The sequence below is a fragment of the Orussus abietinus genome, unplaced genomic scaffold (genome assembly GCF_000612105.2).
Source record: "Orussus abietinus isolate OABI.00-Male unplaced genomic scaffold, Oabi_2.0 scaffold43, whole genome shotgun sequence".
Taxonomy (NCBI): domain Eukaryota; kingdom Metazoa; phylum Arthropoda; class Insecta; order Hymenoptera; family Orussidae; genus Orussus; species Orussus abietinus.
Genome location: NW_019394351.1, coordinates 101415 through 116750, shown reverse-complemented (window position 1 = coordinate 116750; position 15336 = coordinate 101415). Strand labels below are relative to the sequence as shown.

Sequence of the window (15336 nt, the reverse complement as noted above, 5' to 3'; positions counted from 1 at the left end):
TTCGCACTCCCCCTCGCCCCCCTGCCGCCGGCCCACCCTCCCCCTGCCGAGAGCCGCTCGCAATTCGCTTACGCGACGCCGGGAGTATGCGGGTAGTCGGTTTCCCGGGAGGGGATTGGCGGGGCCGGAGGGGTGGGGTGGGGTGGGGAGCAGCCGCAAGCTCGAAAGTTCGGAAAAACCCGGGGAGGGGGTCACCTAGGCGCGGGCGCCGCGGGGCCAGGGGGGAAACGGTCTGCGCAAGCTCGTACCCTCCCTCGCGCCGATAGGGGCGGAGCTTACGACTCCGCCAATGCATGTCGCAAGCTGGAGCTTCAGTCCTTTCAGGGCCGAACCGGCGCGCCGTGGTTCGCGCCGTGGTCCGCCGCGTACTGAGGGACCCGACCCGATCCGACCCGACCCGACCTCTCCCCAGGGCCGGCTGGGAAAATGAGACTCAAGTCGGACACCCTCCGCGGATTGGACGAGGAAATTCGAAAGATCGGGTGAAGAATCTGACGGTGAGAGAATTTCGGCCCGTGGGGATGGGTCCTGCTTGCGTACTTCGGCATGGGGTGTGGGAATGGTTTTTGAGTTCATGGAATGTATGGGGGGGGATGTAATCGCCAATGTCGGTTCTGGGAGGGGGGTTGGAATTTTACACACACTCGTTTTTGTTATTTCGACAAGAGAACGGTTACTTCACCTATTCTAATTCTAGTAGTAGTTGGAATATCTCTTCGAGGAAATACGAACTGTGCATCACTCGTTCGGTTCAACAGGGACGAGAGTTTTTCTTTTGGCTGTTGCAGGGAATTTATTTGATTATTTGGCAAGCTTGTTTCTGTTGAGAAAGCTCGCTAATTGTTATGTTGACGATTTGATGTGGTTGAAGATATTTTTCCTGGTGGGATTATTCCTGCGGGAAGAATAAGACTATCGGGATTGATGTCCTTTGCTGAAGGTGCAGATGACTCTTTTCTCGGGGCACGGTCGAGATTGTAAACATCGCAGGGTCACCTTAAGGTCCCCCGATCGCTCCGGCTCAGTCGTTCGGTGACCGGCAAGCCGTGCGGGCGAGTGCTCCAGTCGTCGAGTGTCTGTGTCGAGGCAAGTTAAGTAGTGTTAACTCTGCGGTCATATTTTCTGTAAGCACCATAAGGTGATATGAAAAAGGGTCTTACTATGTACGTCGAGACGTGAAAATGTTTACAAAACATTTCTCCAAGCTGCGGGATAATATTTCCTCGAATGGGAGCATAGAGATATTTCGTTGATTCAAAGAACTCGAGGGAAATAAACTCGAATGAATTAGATGCAACATTAATTCGGAATTATAACAATTTATTTGAGTTAAATAATTATCCTCTGTATTAGGAAAATATTTCTTTGGTTCCATTACACTTTTTTCCCCCTCAGGGTAGACGTAACCATTAGAGAGCTTTCATTAGGAAAAATGCTTCCTAAAGTAGCGAAAGAATTTCTTCGTAACAGCCGAAAGCTTATTTTCGTCCCTGCTAGAACAAATGAACGAAATAGGATTTGTTGTCGTTGAAAAAGATCATTGCAACCGTGAATGGAACTTGCGTTGACCCGGTAAAATTATTGACGCTCTCCTCCCCGGTATAACAGAAGGGTCGCTGGACAATTGTTTTGCCGGCCCATATTCGGGGGTTCACGTTTGTAGAAGTAAAATTTCTCGCTGTGGCTGTGAATTCTTTTCAGCTCGATGGGTCGCAAAAAATACCGATCGGAAGTTCCTGGATCGATGAAAGGCGGCTCATGGAAGTCATTTTCGGTTCCAGGTCGAATGTAAGTGCGCGCGTTGTCGGAGTGCGTGAGTGCGTGAGGATACACCGAGCCAACCGGCCTCGAGGAGCACCGGGAACCCGCGGACAGTGTCCCCGAGAAGAAGTTAGATCATGGAGGCGTCCGGGCCGAGGATCGTCGCTTGGGGGCTGATCTTGTGCGTCTTGGTCGTCCCGCCATTCGGTGAGTTCCACTTTGAGTTCTCCTTTCGCTATCTTCTTTCGCTCTTTCACAGATGGAATACCATCCCTCACATATACCCTTAAAATGAAGTGAAACCCCCTTAAATCAGTCGATTCGAATACAACACTTTTTTATAAGGGTATTGGACCAAACTGTCTGAAACTGACACGTGACTCGTGATCCTCTAAGAAATGTCCTGACACATTGAAAATTTGTATTTTCAACGAAAATCAAACTATGCAGCTTCTTAAAAAAAATCGTTTTTTTTTTGGTAAGGAGATTTAGTTGAAATCATATAAGCAGAAAATATCAATGCTGTAATTTTGATCATAATAAGCACCTTTTATCGCGAGAAAAATGGTTACATGCGGTTGCTGCCGTTCCGCCATTTTGTTTCTCTTCCGAGGAGAGTATTAAATTGAAATCTTATTTACAGAAGGTATGAATACTCTAATTTGGATTTTTCAATGTAGCTTTTATCGCAAAAAGTGGTTATTTTCAGACCGCCGTTTCGATTGTTTTGAAATTTAAACTACAAATTTGAAATCAGCGACTCAAGGAACCTTAAATTCGTCATAGTTTGACAAATTTCTACCTTTTGTGATTTTTCGCTAGGATTTTTGGATTCTAGCCCACTGTAGTCACTTTCTCCGGGGTTTTTGCGAGAGTCTGGTGCACCGTCCGACTCCTGATGAGGGCGCCGTTATTGCTGGCGCCCTCGTCGCCGGGAATGCGAATCATTTTGGGACGTCGGACGTATTTTATCACTAGGGAGGTTTACAACGTGCGAGCTCAGGGCTTCTCGCTAAGATCGATCGTTATTGCCGCGAGTTTCCTCGGTCCGCGGCCATATTTTCCCGCCCGTCGGCGGGTGTGCCGGGCTGTTTCGAAACTTGGAACCGATTAGAATGTAAATGCCGGCCCTGGCGAGCCGCGTCGCGACCGGAATGACTTTCCGAGAGCGCGCCTCGCCTCGGGGATTGCGTAATGGCCGCGGCTCGCGTGGCCTGCTTTTTCCCTCGAACTTTCACTCGCCGACTCGCTGTCGGGCCTCGTGAGGATTCGCGCTTTCGCGATTCAAATCGGACCCCGAGGCCTGGGAACGCTTAAGGTGATGTGAAACCCCCCCTCAAATCAGTCGATTCGAATACATTTTTAGTTTTTTAAGGGCATTGGACCAAACTGTCCGAAACTTCGTGACACGTGATCATTCAAGAATTGTCCTGACATATTCGAAATTTGGATTTTTCAAAATAATTATTTAATTTAGTTCAGAATCAAAATGGCGTCGAGCTCCCATATTTCGATCGATATACAATTATTGAAGGCTCTGATATGTGCCCATAATTATGAAAGTGGTCTAAGTCAAAATAAAAAAAAAATGAGTTTATCAGTTATTTCACGCCATATTATTTCGAACGAAATTAATTCAATGTAATTTCGAAACAAAAAATATATGACTTAGACCACTTTCATAATTATGGGCACATATGAGGAACGAAAGGGTCAGGACAATTTAACGACAATTCAGAAGAATCTTGTAATCGAGAGACTCCACTCAAATTAGTCGATTCGAGTACATTTTTAGTTTTTTAAGGGCATTGGACCAAACTGTCCGAAACTTCGACTCGTGATCATCTTAGAATTGTCCTGACATATTCGAAATTTGGATTTTTCAAAATAATTATTTAATTTAACCTAGGACCAAAATGGCGTCGAGCTCTCATATTTCGATCGATATACAATTATTGAAGGCTCTGATATGAGAAACGAAGGAAAGATATGAGAAACGAACGTTTAAGGTTAAGTGAAACCCCCCTCAAATCAGTCGATTTGAATAAATTTCTTTTTTTTAAGGGCATTGGACCAAACTATCCGAAACTTTGAACACGTGACTCGTGATCATTCAAGAATTGTCCTGACACATTCGAAATTTGGATTTTTCAAAGTAATTATTTAATTTAGTTCAGAATCAAAATGGCGTCGAGCTCTCATATTTCGATCGATATACAATTATTGAAGACTCTGTTATGAGAAACAAAAGGGTCAGGACAATTTAAATACATTTATATTTTTTTAAGATGATAATGATAATTATCTTGTGAGTGAAAGTGCCAAATCGCCCCTTGACACGCCTGACTTTGGATGGTGGTTTCACTCCCTTAAAGTGTTTAATGGCAGATAAAAAAAAATACGTGTCGCTTAGTTTTTAGTCTACTATGACATATTGTAAAAGAAATGAAATCGGAGAGATCGATCTGGGATACCTTCCTTTAAGAGAAGACACGGGTGGAGATGGACGTCGGGAAGACCTTCGAGGACCGGCGGTGGGGAGCCGGGGGGATTTGAGGAATTAGTCGGCTTCGAGCGCGGAACATTGTTTCTGGAGATATCCTCCTGTTCAAATTGCGAACGTTTAGCGGCTTATCCGGATTACCGGTTCGCTCCCTCGGCGTGGCCGCCACCGGCAAGAGGGTGGAAGTTGTGCGCGAAAACGTTGGGGCGAGCCGAGCTTCCTTTTCCCGGAGGATACTGCGCGCAGGTCCTGCGGGATAATCCGCCTCGGGGACCGCGCCGAGTCGTGGAACCAGAAAGGCTCCACGACGACTGCACCGAAATAAAGAAATTCAGCGAACCAAGAAAATTGTAGATTTTCGTAGACACGTGATTTTAAGTGACAATATCATTTTTAGAATAGATGCACTTGTATTATGCCAAATAAATAGTACAATTTGGCAGCGATATCTGATTTGAGTATTAAACATATTCGCGACCGGCACATTTTTTTCCGCTTCAAATACTGAGTACCGGCGAAAATAATAAAATAATGAAATTTTGCAACTGGTTGCCGCAAATTTGTATCGTGTATCGTTATGGACGTGATTCACGTCAGCGGCAACCAGGAATAGAATTCGAGAAGACGTGAATTCACGTCGCGAATGTGTTAATAAAATGAAAGTACTAACATATTTGGCAAAAATAGTCGATTCATATTTCTTACTAAAATAAAACGAAAAACGTTCTGAATTAATTTTGCAATCCTAGAAAGAAACAAGAATGTATCTGGCGAAGTCTTTTTTATAACTTTAACGTTATTAAAAAAACCAGCTACCTCGGCAAACTGTAAACAGGGGGTCAATTTTCGGAACTTTAATTTTTTTTTTCTTCTTTTTTTTTTTTAAATCAGAGAAGCCAGATCTATTAACGACAATTATCAGGATTCGAGTGATGAGTAATCACTGCTCGTGATTTGAGGAAAATGTCTCTGTTATGATGATAGGAGGGATTCTGGACGGAATCCTTCCGAGAAGACTGAACGCGTGGATTCTCTTATTCGAAAGGTTGGCTTCGTCAAGGTTGGCCATCCTCGTTCTCAGACAGAATAAGAGAGGGGAAGAGAGAAAGAGAGAGACGCAGAGGGGAGCAGTCTTTCGGCCCAGGGACGTCGATTTAGCCTTCGGAACTTTAACCGGTCCTTTTTTAGCAGGATTCGCTATTCCACTCCATCCTTTAACAAAGGGGAACCGGAACTTAAGGTGTTATTATAGTCACATGTCACATGTATTTGACAAAAAGTCAAAGTATATAACTTTTCTCCAAACTGGGTGCACCGAATAATGTTAAACTTTAACACGCGATTGTGGAGGTCCTTATGAAGGTCCTGAGACTCGCGAAATTTCATATTTCGAACGAAAGAAAATGTAGTTACCTCGGATAAGAAAAAAGAGACATTTTTAATCATTATTTGAAATCAGTTTCAGAGTAAATTTTGTTGTTTTCCGTCGTACTCTAGATTTTTCTGGCTCCGTCTAAATCGCAGGAAATTTCTGCTCAAGTTCGCCTTCTTCTCTTTTCCTTGTCTCTTATCACTCTTTGCGATGCACGGAAACGATATCGAGAGCAACCTCAGACCGCACGTCTCCGGGTGCACTGATAACGTCAAAATTAACCTCTTCCTGCGGGATGACGCATATTCGTTTCAGACCTCAGATTTCATTCGATAAAATCTCATTTCACTGAAAAATACAACGCATGCAATACGAAACAAATACAAGAAACCTGATTTCTAGAATTTTGAAGTTTATCCCACAATTAGTATCTTTTTTCTTCACTCTCATATCATTCCTTGTATGTATCTTATATCATTCCTCTCTCGATCCCGTTCGATCTCGATCAATCCGATTCGATATGATCAAATTTCACGAACAAATACAACAGCTGCTCAAAACAAATAATTGGATGTACGATTTCTCGAATTTGGAAATCTGTCGCAGAATCAATGTCTTCTTATTGCGCTCATATGCCGTTCGCTTTCGCCGACATCATTCGATACTATTCGCTACCATTCGATACCATTCGATACCATTCGATACCATTCGATACCATTCGATACCATTCGAGCGAGCGCCCGGTAATCCGAGGCTCGAAACGATCGACGCGGACGCGCTCGTCGAACCGGAAGTAATCCCCGATCGAAGGGAGATATTGGGGAAAAAAAGGAAAAAAAAGAAAAATGCGAAACTACCGGCATACAAGTACATCGATATCCGTACGTGCATTAACCGACAAGGACAGACGTATCGATGTGCACAGACCTACGCGCCTCTATATTTCCGCTCGCAATCCGCGCACTTGACGTTAGCCCGCCGTTTCGAAAAGCCGTTTCGAAAGGCCGTTTCGAGGAAAAGTTTCGCCAACTCCCGCTTGTTCGCCGGGAAAAGAGGAAATGCCTGGAAAAATGTCCCGTCGACTCGAGGAAAATGTCTGACCAAAGCGGGCACTAATCTACTGCGACTAAGGTGATATGCAAATGTGATATACACATAAGGAAAACGTCAAAGTAGTGATAACAACTTATCTCCAAACTGAGTGCACCGAAGAAAGCGATGCTCGCGAATGTTCAATTTTTTATTAAAAAAAAATGTGATCTTGGCTCTAGTCTAGGGTAAATCGAAGAAGTGTTTTTTTTTTTAAATGACATTTTACGAGGATCGCGTTCTTAAAACGTTTTTAAGGCCGTTGGGGTTTTGCGGCTGTTTCGAGAGCCATCCGCACCCCCCCTGTCCGATTCCCCTCCTTCGAATCCCCTGATGGGGGTGTCCTTGCCGGAAGGAGCCCCTCTCCTGGCCTTCCTTTCCTTGGCTCGTCGTTAAACGATGCTCCTTGACCTCCTCCTCCTCCTCCCTTTTTCCTCCCATCTTGAAGCTGCATCGGCTCGATTGCACCTGACCGGCCTTGGCAGGTGCATCGAGACCTCGAATGCACCAAATTGCTCCCTTTTCTCCTCCTCAATTTCCTCAGGTTTTCCCCCGCTTCTACCCGCGGTCGTGTATGGTTGCTGATAACAAGGGGATGGTCTATCTCTCATGCGCACCTTATCACTGGTCATACCATATGCAGATACGTTAAGGATACTCATTCTTTGATCGCTGATAATCGCTGATAATCGCTTTGATGCTGATAACAAGGGGATGATCTATCTCTCGTGCGCACCTTATCACTGAAGTCATATCATATGCAGATACATTAAGGATACTCATTCTTTGATCGCTGATAATCGCTTTGATGCTGATAACAAGGGGATGGTCTATCTCTCGTGCGCACCTTATCACTGAAGTCATACGATATGTAGATACGTTAAGGATACTCATTCTTTAATCGCTGATAATCGCTGATAATCGCTTTGATGCTGATAACAAGGGGATGATCTATCTCTCGTGCGTACCTTATAAGTCATACGATATGCAGATACATTAAGGATACTCATTCTTTGATCGCTGATAATCGCTTTGATGCTGATAACAAGGGGATGATCTATCTCTCGTACGCACCTTATCACTGAAGTCATACCATATACAAATACGTTAAGGATACTCATTCTTTGATCGAACACCACCTAACGTTCCGTAAATAATTATGAATGTCTTTTCTCTCTCGTTTCTTCTTCACTATAAATGCGCTCGTTATCGGTACAATCCCCCATACATCTATATCTCTGGAGAAATAATAAGATTAATTGTTAAATGATAAACGGAATTAAAATCCAGATACTTGAGATGACCCGAAGTTACCAATTATGCAAAAATGAACGACCGTTTAAAATTCTGTAATGGGAAACGTAACTTGGGACGACTCGAATTCGAGAAAAAAAAAAAAAATATATGGATTGATTAGCGGTTATCACAGGAGGGGTGGCACCTGCGCCCCCCTGGGCCAACCGGGATAATCGAAAGAGACGTCGCGATAATGACGGGTCCCGGCCCATACTTCATATCCGGTGCGTACGTTCGTACACGTTCGTACACCCTCTCGGTACCATGTGCCGGGGTACTCCGAATAATTGGCGGCGCGCATTTAATGCGGCCGAGCACTTGCGTACTTGTTGCTCCGGTATCGCCAGATGCGCGATTCCCGGTGGACCTCGGACGAAATGTGCGGACCTCGCCACCTCCCTCGATGTACTTTGCGGTGCACCCTTAATCGGTCGATCCACCCTTAAGGGGGTCCTGAAACGCGGCATTGGTTTCGCGAGGGATGAAGAACTTTTCTATCAAGAGAACTTCTTTGATCCTTTTATGACGCTCCTCCACTCGTTTTTTAATTCGAGTGCCTTTGAGTAGCTTTTTCGAATTTTTAGGTTATGTCGTTTCTCTTTTTCAACTTCTCGTTAAACGTCGCTTTATATCCGTGAATGTTTATGGGGAATGTCAGAATAATTTCTTTGATCCTTTTATGGCGCTCCTCCACTCGTTTTTTAATTCGAGTGCCTTTGAATATCTTTTTCGAATTTTTAGTCAGTTTTTTAATGTCAGAATAATTTCTTTGATCCCTTTATGGCGCTCCTCCACTCGTTTTTTTTAATTCGAGTGCCTTTGAGTAGCTTTTTCGAATTTTTAGGTTATGTCGTTCTTCTTTTTCAACTTCTGGTTAAACGCCACTTTCCTCCAAACTGAATATTTCTTGAAAATATCAGTTCTTTATAGTATTAAATTTATCATACTTCTTTTCTCATCTGCCTGCTATTTCATGTACTTAATTTTGCAGTAACGTCGATTGTACAATAATTAATCACCGGAGCTTCTCTTGGCTCTACTTGAATATTCTGATTCAGCCTTTTCCTCGTTCACGCGGTTTCTTTTCGCTTCTTTTCACTTCTGTCGGGTGCTTTGACTTTTCGGGCTTTTCCGACAGGAGCTTTTAGATTTCGGATTTTTCGTTTTTTTCCGTCCTTCTGGCTCTTTCAATCCTCTTGGACCCTCCTGTCCTTTGACTTTTCCTTCCGCTTCTTTCTATTTTCTTGGTTTTCGACACCTTTTTCGGCGTTCACGAGTGATTTTCTATGGGTACGAGTTTAAGGGCTCGGATAAAGATCGGAAGGGGCTCCTCCTTTCCCGGATGCTCGGAAAGAAAGGGAGACCGGATTGTCGGATAAAGGACTGGGGGCTCAAAGGGAAGCTCTGTATCAGGGAAACAATTTAACTAATGGAAGGGTATTGGCGCTAGACTCTGCAGTTGAAGTCGGCCGATTGTACAATCTAAGCCCTGTCTTACCTCCTCTTCGGCATATCTTGCGTCTCCAATTCGTACGATAGGAAAAAAGTCATTGATCTAAAGGAAGATTTCCGTGAATAGTACCAGAGAAAGATCCCGTTCATTTCACTCGAATAAACTGAAATAAGTTATCGCAATGCCGAAGAAACGTTGCTTCCAATTGTGCCCATAATTATGAAAGTGGTCTAAGTCATATATTTTTTTGTTTCGTAATTACATTGAATTAATTTCGTTTGAAATAATATGGCGTGAAATAACTGATAAACTCATTTTTTTTTTAAATTTTGACTTAGACCACTTTCATAATTATGGGCACAATTTATTCCACCTTATCTAGGTCTAATAATTATTCTTTGATTTATGAAAATATTTCTTCGATGTTATTCAAAGATTATGGTTCAGTGACATTTTTTCATTTTTTTTTTTTCTTTCTTTCTCTAAACCCTGTCTTACGTCCTCTTCGACATATCTTGCCTTTCCGATTCGTACGATAAGGAAAAAGTCATCCATCCAAAAAATAATTATTTCCTGAAATTGAGATTGCTAACATTTTCCCTGTATTCATTATTATTCACCATCAAACAATCGATAAATTTCCAGTAAGAACAATTCTTTTACTCGCACTATAAGAATGACAAATGAGGAATTACTTTTCAATTAAAGATAATTATTATATACAAGATTAGCGCGAAACATATTGATGTTAAGGTAGGTCGCGGATTTTTCCGCGTGTGCGCCGCCTTCGAACGTTTTCACCGGGCCATGGAAAATAGGGGAAAATCGGGAAAAAATGGGTAAAAAAGAGGATAAAAAAAAACACGCGGTAGTTTGGCCGACTTTCCTGCGCTATCGAGCCCATCGCCCCTTATCGATCAATCGCAATCGGCGACCTAATGTATCAGGTGGACACGCGTCGTTATCGTCGGTGTTTTTTACGGCCCCTCTCCGTGTCGTACGTCACCTTCCGTCGACGCGTGCACGCACCCCCGGATCATCATCCCCCTGTTCCTCCTTTCGACGAGCATGGTTTCCCATGAAATTCGCGTTATGCAGGAGCGTGTCTATCCTATGGGGTCCCGTGGCCGTGTTCCAATCGATATGCGAGGACACCCCCTCGGGGAGACATTCATATCGCAGTGGAACTCAAACTACCCCTGGGTTATCCGGGATTCGTCGGCATTGCTTCCGCCGATGTCCTCCCCGCGGTTCCCAGGGTAAACATCCCCGGGTTATCGATACCCATCTCCCCTGGGACCGCTTCCCGGGGATATCTTCCTGCTCCTCTTCCTCTCCTACGACGCCGTCTCAACGGGACGAATTTAAAGGAGTACTCCCTGGAACGAGGAAACGTTTCTTGGTACCCACCCCCAACAGTACCGAAGAAATGCTTCGGTAAAAAGACACGAAAGGCGCTGAGAAATTAAATCCACGGGGGGAGAATGAAATTCATCGGCACCCTTTGAACACACAACTAGGAACATAAGCTGGCGCGTCACGTTACCGACATTTATATTTATCGTCCTTTACAGTCTATGTTGAGAATTTAGAAAAATTTTGAAAATTAGAACAGCATCCCCAACCCAATGCTCACCATACCACAGTTACTCAAAATGTGTACACCCACCCTATATCACCTCCCAAAAAAACAGCATCCCCCATGCAAATGCTCACCATAAGTGCCCAACCTCCTAAAAATGACCGAAAATTAGAACAGCATCCCCAATCCAATGCTTACCATACCACAGTTACTCAAAATGTGTACACCCACCCTATATCACCTCCCAACCACCCCCAAAAAAAAACAGCATCCCCCATGCAAATGTTCACCATAAGTGCCCAACCTCCTAAAAATGACCGAAAATTAGAACAGCATCCCCAACCCGATGCTCCCCGTACCACAATTACTCAAAACGTGTACACCCACCCTTCATCACCTCCCAACCACCCCCAAAAAATGGAGTCCACCCATCCGACAGAAGCGGCTCAAAAGCCTAAAAATACTCAGTGGTCACTTTCCACGTTTTTCGACGTCCCGGCGTCGTCTCCCTCCTTCGGGAGTCCATTTGGAGTCCCTGTTTAAAGCGATCCCCCCCCCCCCCGGGGGGGTGTTTCCACCCCCTGGTGACGAGTGGTCCTTCGATACGCCCGGGTTATTTCGAAAGTGCGTGTGCGAGCACCTATGCACGCGTGCGGACCGCCCGGCCTGGCGGGGGTGAGTGGGCGGTGGGTGGTGGGTGGTGGGTGGGTGGCGGCTCGGCGGGCGCCGGGGGGTGGTTTAACGGGGGAGTGAGGTCTTAATGCATTTGGCGAGGTAGCTATGGTACGCATCACCAGGCACCCTTTCCGCAAGCTCAGCATTCCCTCTCTCTCTCTCTCTCCCTGTCTCTCCCTCTCGCCACCCCCCTCCACCCTCGAGCCCTCTTGTTCTCTCAATATATCTCCCTCTCCCTCGCTCTCCCGGCCTCCCTCGAGAATATAATGGCTCTAAAACGAAGCGCCCGACCCCCTCGGCTTTAATCTCTTAACGGGCAAATGACAAAAAATATCATTCATATTCTTCCAAGGAGTCGGACCGGGCATGGCCGTCGTCTGGCCGGATCAATTAAGAGATTGCCTCGTTTCCACCCTAGATCGATCCAACTATCGGAACGATCGAGAGGGAAAACTCGATACGACCTTACGGCGATTGACGCTCTTTTGGGGAAACTAATTGTCTTGATGATCGGTTTTGTTCTACTAATGAGATGCTTATGCGAGACGCGGACAATTCACTGGTCTAGATCAAGTCGAGAGGGAAAACCCTAAACTACCTCCGGTCGTTCCTTTCTATGTCACGAGGAGGAGGAATTGAAGAATTGATCCTTGAAGAAGGGTCCTTGATCCAGTAGTCAGGGACGTTGATCTAGGGCGATTCCATCCGTAGGCGATGTTTTGCCTGAAATGGAAACGCGGAATGGTTAACGGGTTAAGGTCGACTGGTGAATTCTGGTGAATTAATCCTAGGTAGTAATTCTCGATACCTGGTTAATTGGTTACTGGGTAGGGGAGGCCTCCGAAAATCGATATCCAGGTGCGATTGTTCCACGTCGTGGGTCTTTCGAATTTCTCGTTTTGACATTTGAATTTGGCGCCCTCGTTTGAATACCAAAAAAATCGAAATCTCGATGCTGTCGATCCCGCGACAAACCAGTCATCTCCAAAAACGACGGCCGCGTAAAATGGCGACGTTTCTGTTACTTTCAAATTTGCCGTCTCCATTTTCGAATTTGGCGCCCTTGTCCTAGTATTAAAAATGTCGAAATTTCAATATTTTCACTCCCGCGATAAACCAATCATCTCCAAAAATGACGGACGCGTCAAACGGCGACATTTCCGTCACTTTCAAATTTGCCGTCTCCACTTTCGAATTTGGCGCCCTTGTCCTAGTATAAAAAATATCGAATTTCCATATTCTCACTCCCGCGACAAAGCAATCATCTCCAAAAACGACTGCCGCGTCAAAAGGCGGCGTTTCCGCCACTTTCGAATTTCGCGCCCGCGGCCGTCCTCCGCAAAATCGATGTCTCGAGACTCTCGATCTCGCGGCGAATCCTGGCGGGCCATATCTTGATTAAAATCACTGCCAGCCCATCCAGATCCCTTTCTTCACCCTTCCTGGGGTTCCTTCTTCCGGCGGCACCCCCTCTCCTCTCCGCCGAGCCGCTCGACGATGAATCCGGTTAGTCTCGTTAACGTCTAAGCCACCCCTTCGCTCTCTCTCTCTCTCTCCTGCTTCCGCCCCGCGCCCCGGCACCCCCGGCATCGTCCCTTCCAATTTGGCAAAGACAATGGAGCGAGACGGTAAACGCCAGCTCGCCCGGAGCCGTTCGCGCCCCGCGACTCGCTTTCCCGAAGGAACACCTCGGCACGGGGGAAATTAGGAGAGGGGTGGAAAATTCGCGCGGGGGCGAGATTTCACGATAATGGCGGATCGAGGAAACTTTCCGGGAAATATTTCATTTTCGTCGATGGGTGTTTTTTTTTCCGCTGTAGCCGATTGGAAAAGCCGAAAAGGCGAGTGGGAAATTTCATGGTAATGGCGGGTCGAGGAAATTTTCCGGGAAATATTTCATTTTCGTCGATGGGAAAAGCCGAAAAGGCGAGTGGGAAATTTCACACTAATGCCGGATCGAGGAAATTTACCGGGAAATATTTCCTTTTCACCGTTTCAGGTTTTCTGGAAAGTTTGGCAATATCGCGAGGGGAGCGTGAAATTTCACGATAATGGCGGGTCGAGGAAATTTTCCGGGAAATATTTCATTTTCGTCGATGGGTGTTTTTTTTTTTCCACGGTAGTCGATGGGAAAAGCCGAAAAGGCGAGTGGGAAATTTCACACTAATGCCGGATCGAGGAAATTTACCGGGAAATATTTCCTTTTCACCGTTTCAGGTTTTCTGAAAAGTTAGGCAATATCGCGAGGGGAGCATGAAATTTCATGGTAATGGCGGGTCTAGGGAACTTTCTGGGGAATATTAAATTTTTAAAAGATCTGTTCCCAGGCTGCATGTTTTTTTGCTAAGGAGTAAATTCATGTAGACGCGTAGAATTCCAGGAGGATGCTTCTGCGCCGGGATAAGATCCGGCGCGTCGATGGCGCATCCCGCGGGACTCGTGCGCATCCCCCGGAGACTTGTTTGCCAGGGTCAAATGTTGACCGAGCCTCCCCGGGCCGCTCCTGGACCATATCCCGCTTTCGAGGGACCCTCTCGAGGTCCTCTGTCGATCGCCGCCTGAATCGCTCTCCTCCTCTCAGGGGTTCCCGAAAAAGGAACTCCGTGATCCGGGATGTCGGGAACTCTCGATCGAGCGACTACTCCTTGGGCGAGAAGGGGCTCCCTAGGGTTCGAAGGAATCCCGAAGGAGGATCGAAACATTGAGGGAATAGACCGCTTCTATCCCGAGTAGAATTGATCTCGAATAGAATTGATCTCGAGTAGAGTTGATCTCGAGTAGAATTGATCTAGAGTAGAGTTGATCTCGAGTAGAGTTGATCTCGAGTAGTAGATCTTGAGTAGAAATGATTCCGAGTAGAGATGATCCTGAATAGAAATGATTCCGGGTAGGAATGTTCCTAAACAGAAATGATCCGGAGTAGAAATGGCCCTAAACAAAAATGATCCCGAGTAGAAATGTTCATAAACAGAAATGATCCGGAGTAGAAACGACTCTAAACAAAAATGATCCCGAGTAGAAACGATCATAAACAGAAATAATCCGGAATAAAAATGATCTCGAGTAGTAATTACCCAGAGTAAAAATGCTCACAAGTGGAAATGATTCCTGGTAGAAATGATCCCAAGTAGAAATAATCCCGAGTAGAAATGTTCATAAACAGAAGTTATACGGAGTAGAAACGGCCCTAAATAAAAATGACCATGAGTAGAAACGATCCTAAACAGAAATAATCCCAAGTAGAAACGATCCTAAACAGAAATGATCCCGAGTAGTAATAAACCTGAGTAGAAATGATCCGGAGTAAAAATGATCCCAAGTAGAAATGATAATAGATTAGAAACGATCCTAAACAGAAATGATGGCAGTAAAACTAATCCCAAGTAGAAACAATCCTAAACAAAAATGATTCCGAGTAGTAATAATCCCGAGTAGAAATGATCCAGAGTAAAAATGATCCCAGGTGGAAATAATAATAAATTAGAAACGGTCCTAAATAGAAATGATCCCACTAAAACTAATCCCGAGTAGAAATGATCCGGAGTAAAAATGATCCCAAGTAGAAATGATAATAGATTAGAAACGATCCTAAAATGGCAGTAAAA

The 15336-nt window shown here is 45.1% G+C and overlaps 1 protein-coding gene across 1 annotated transcript in view; it reads left to right on the top strand.

The window, feature by feature from the left end:
* Positions 1 to 333: 333 nt before the first annotated feature.
* The window catches only part of LOC105703777 (protein Skeletor, isoforms B/C), a 39085-nt gene continuing 24082 nt past the window's right edge, over positions 334 to 15336 (top strand). The window contains exons 1-2 of the mRNA XM_012432427.2: positions 334 to 497; positions 1782 to 1968. Coding sequence (XP_012287850.1) covers positions 1899 to 1968 — 70 coding nt within the window. The 5' untranslated portion in view covers positions 334 to 497; positions 1782 to 1898. The remainder of the gene's footprint in view (positions 498 to 1781; positions 1969 to 15336) is intronic.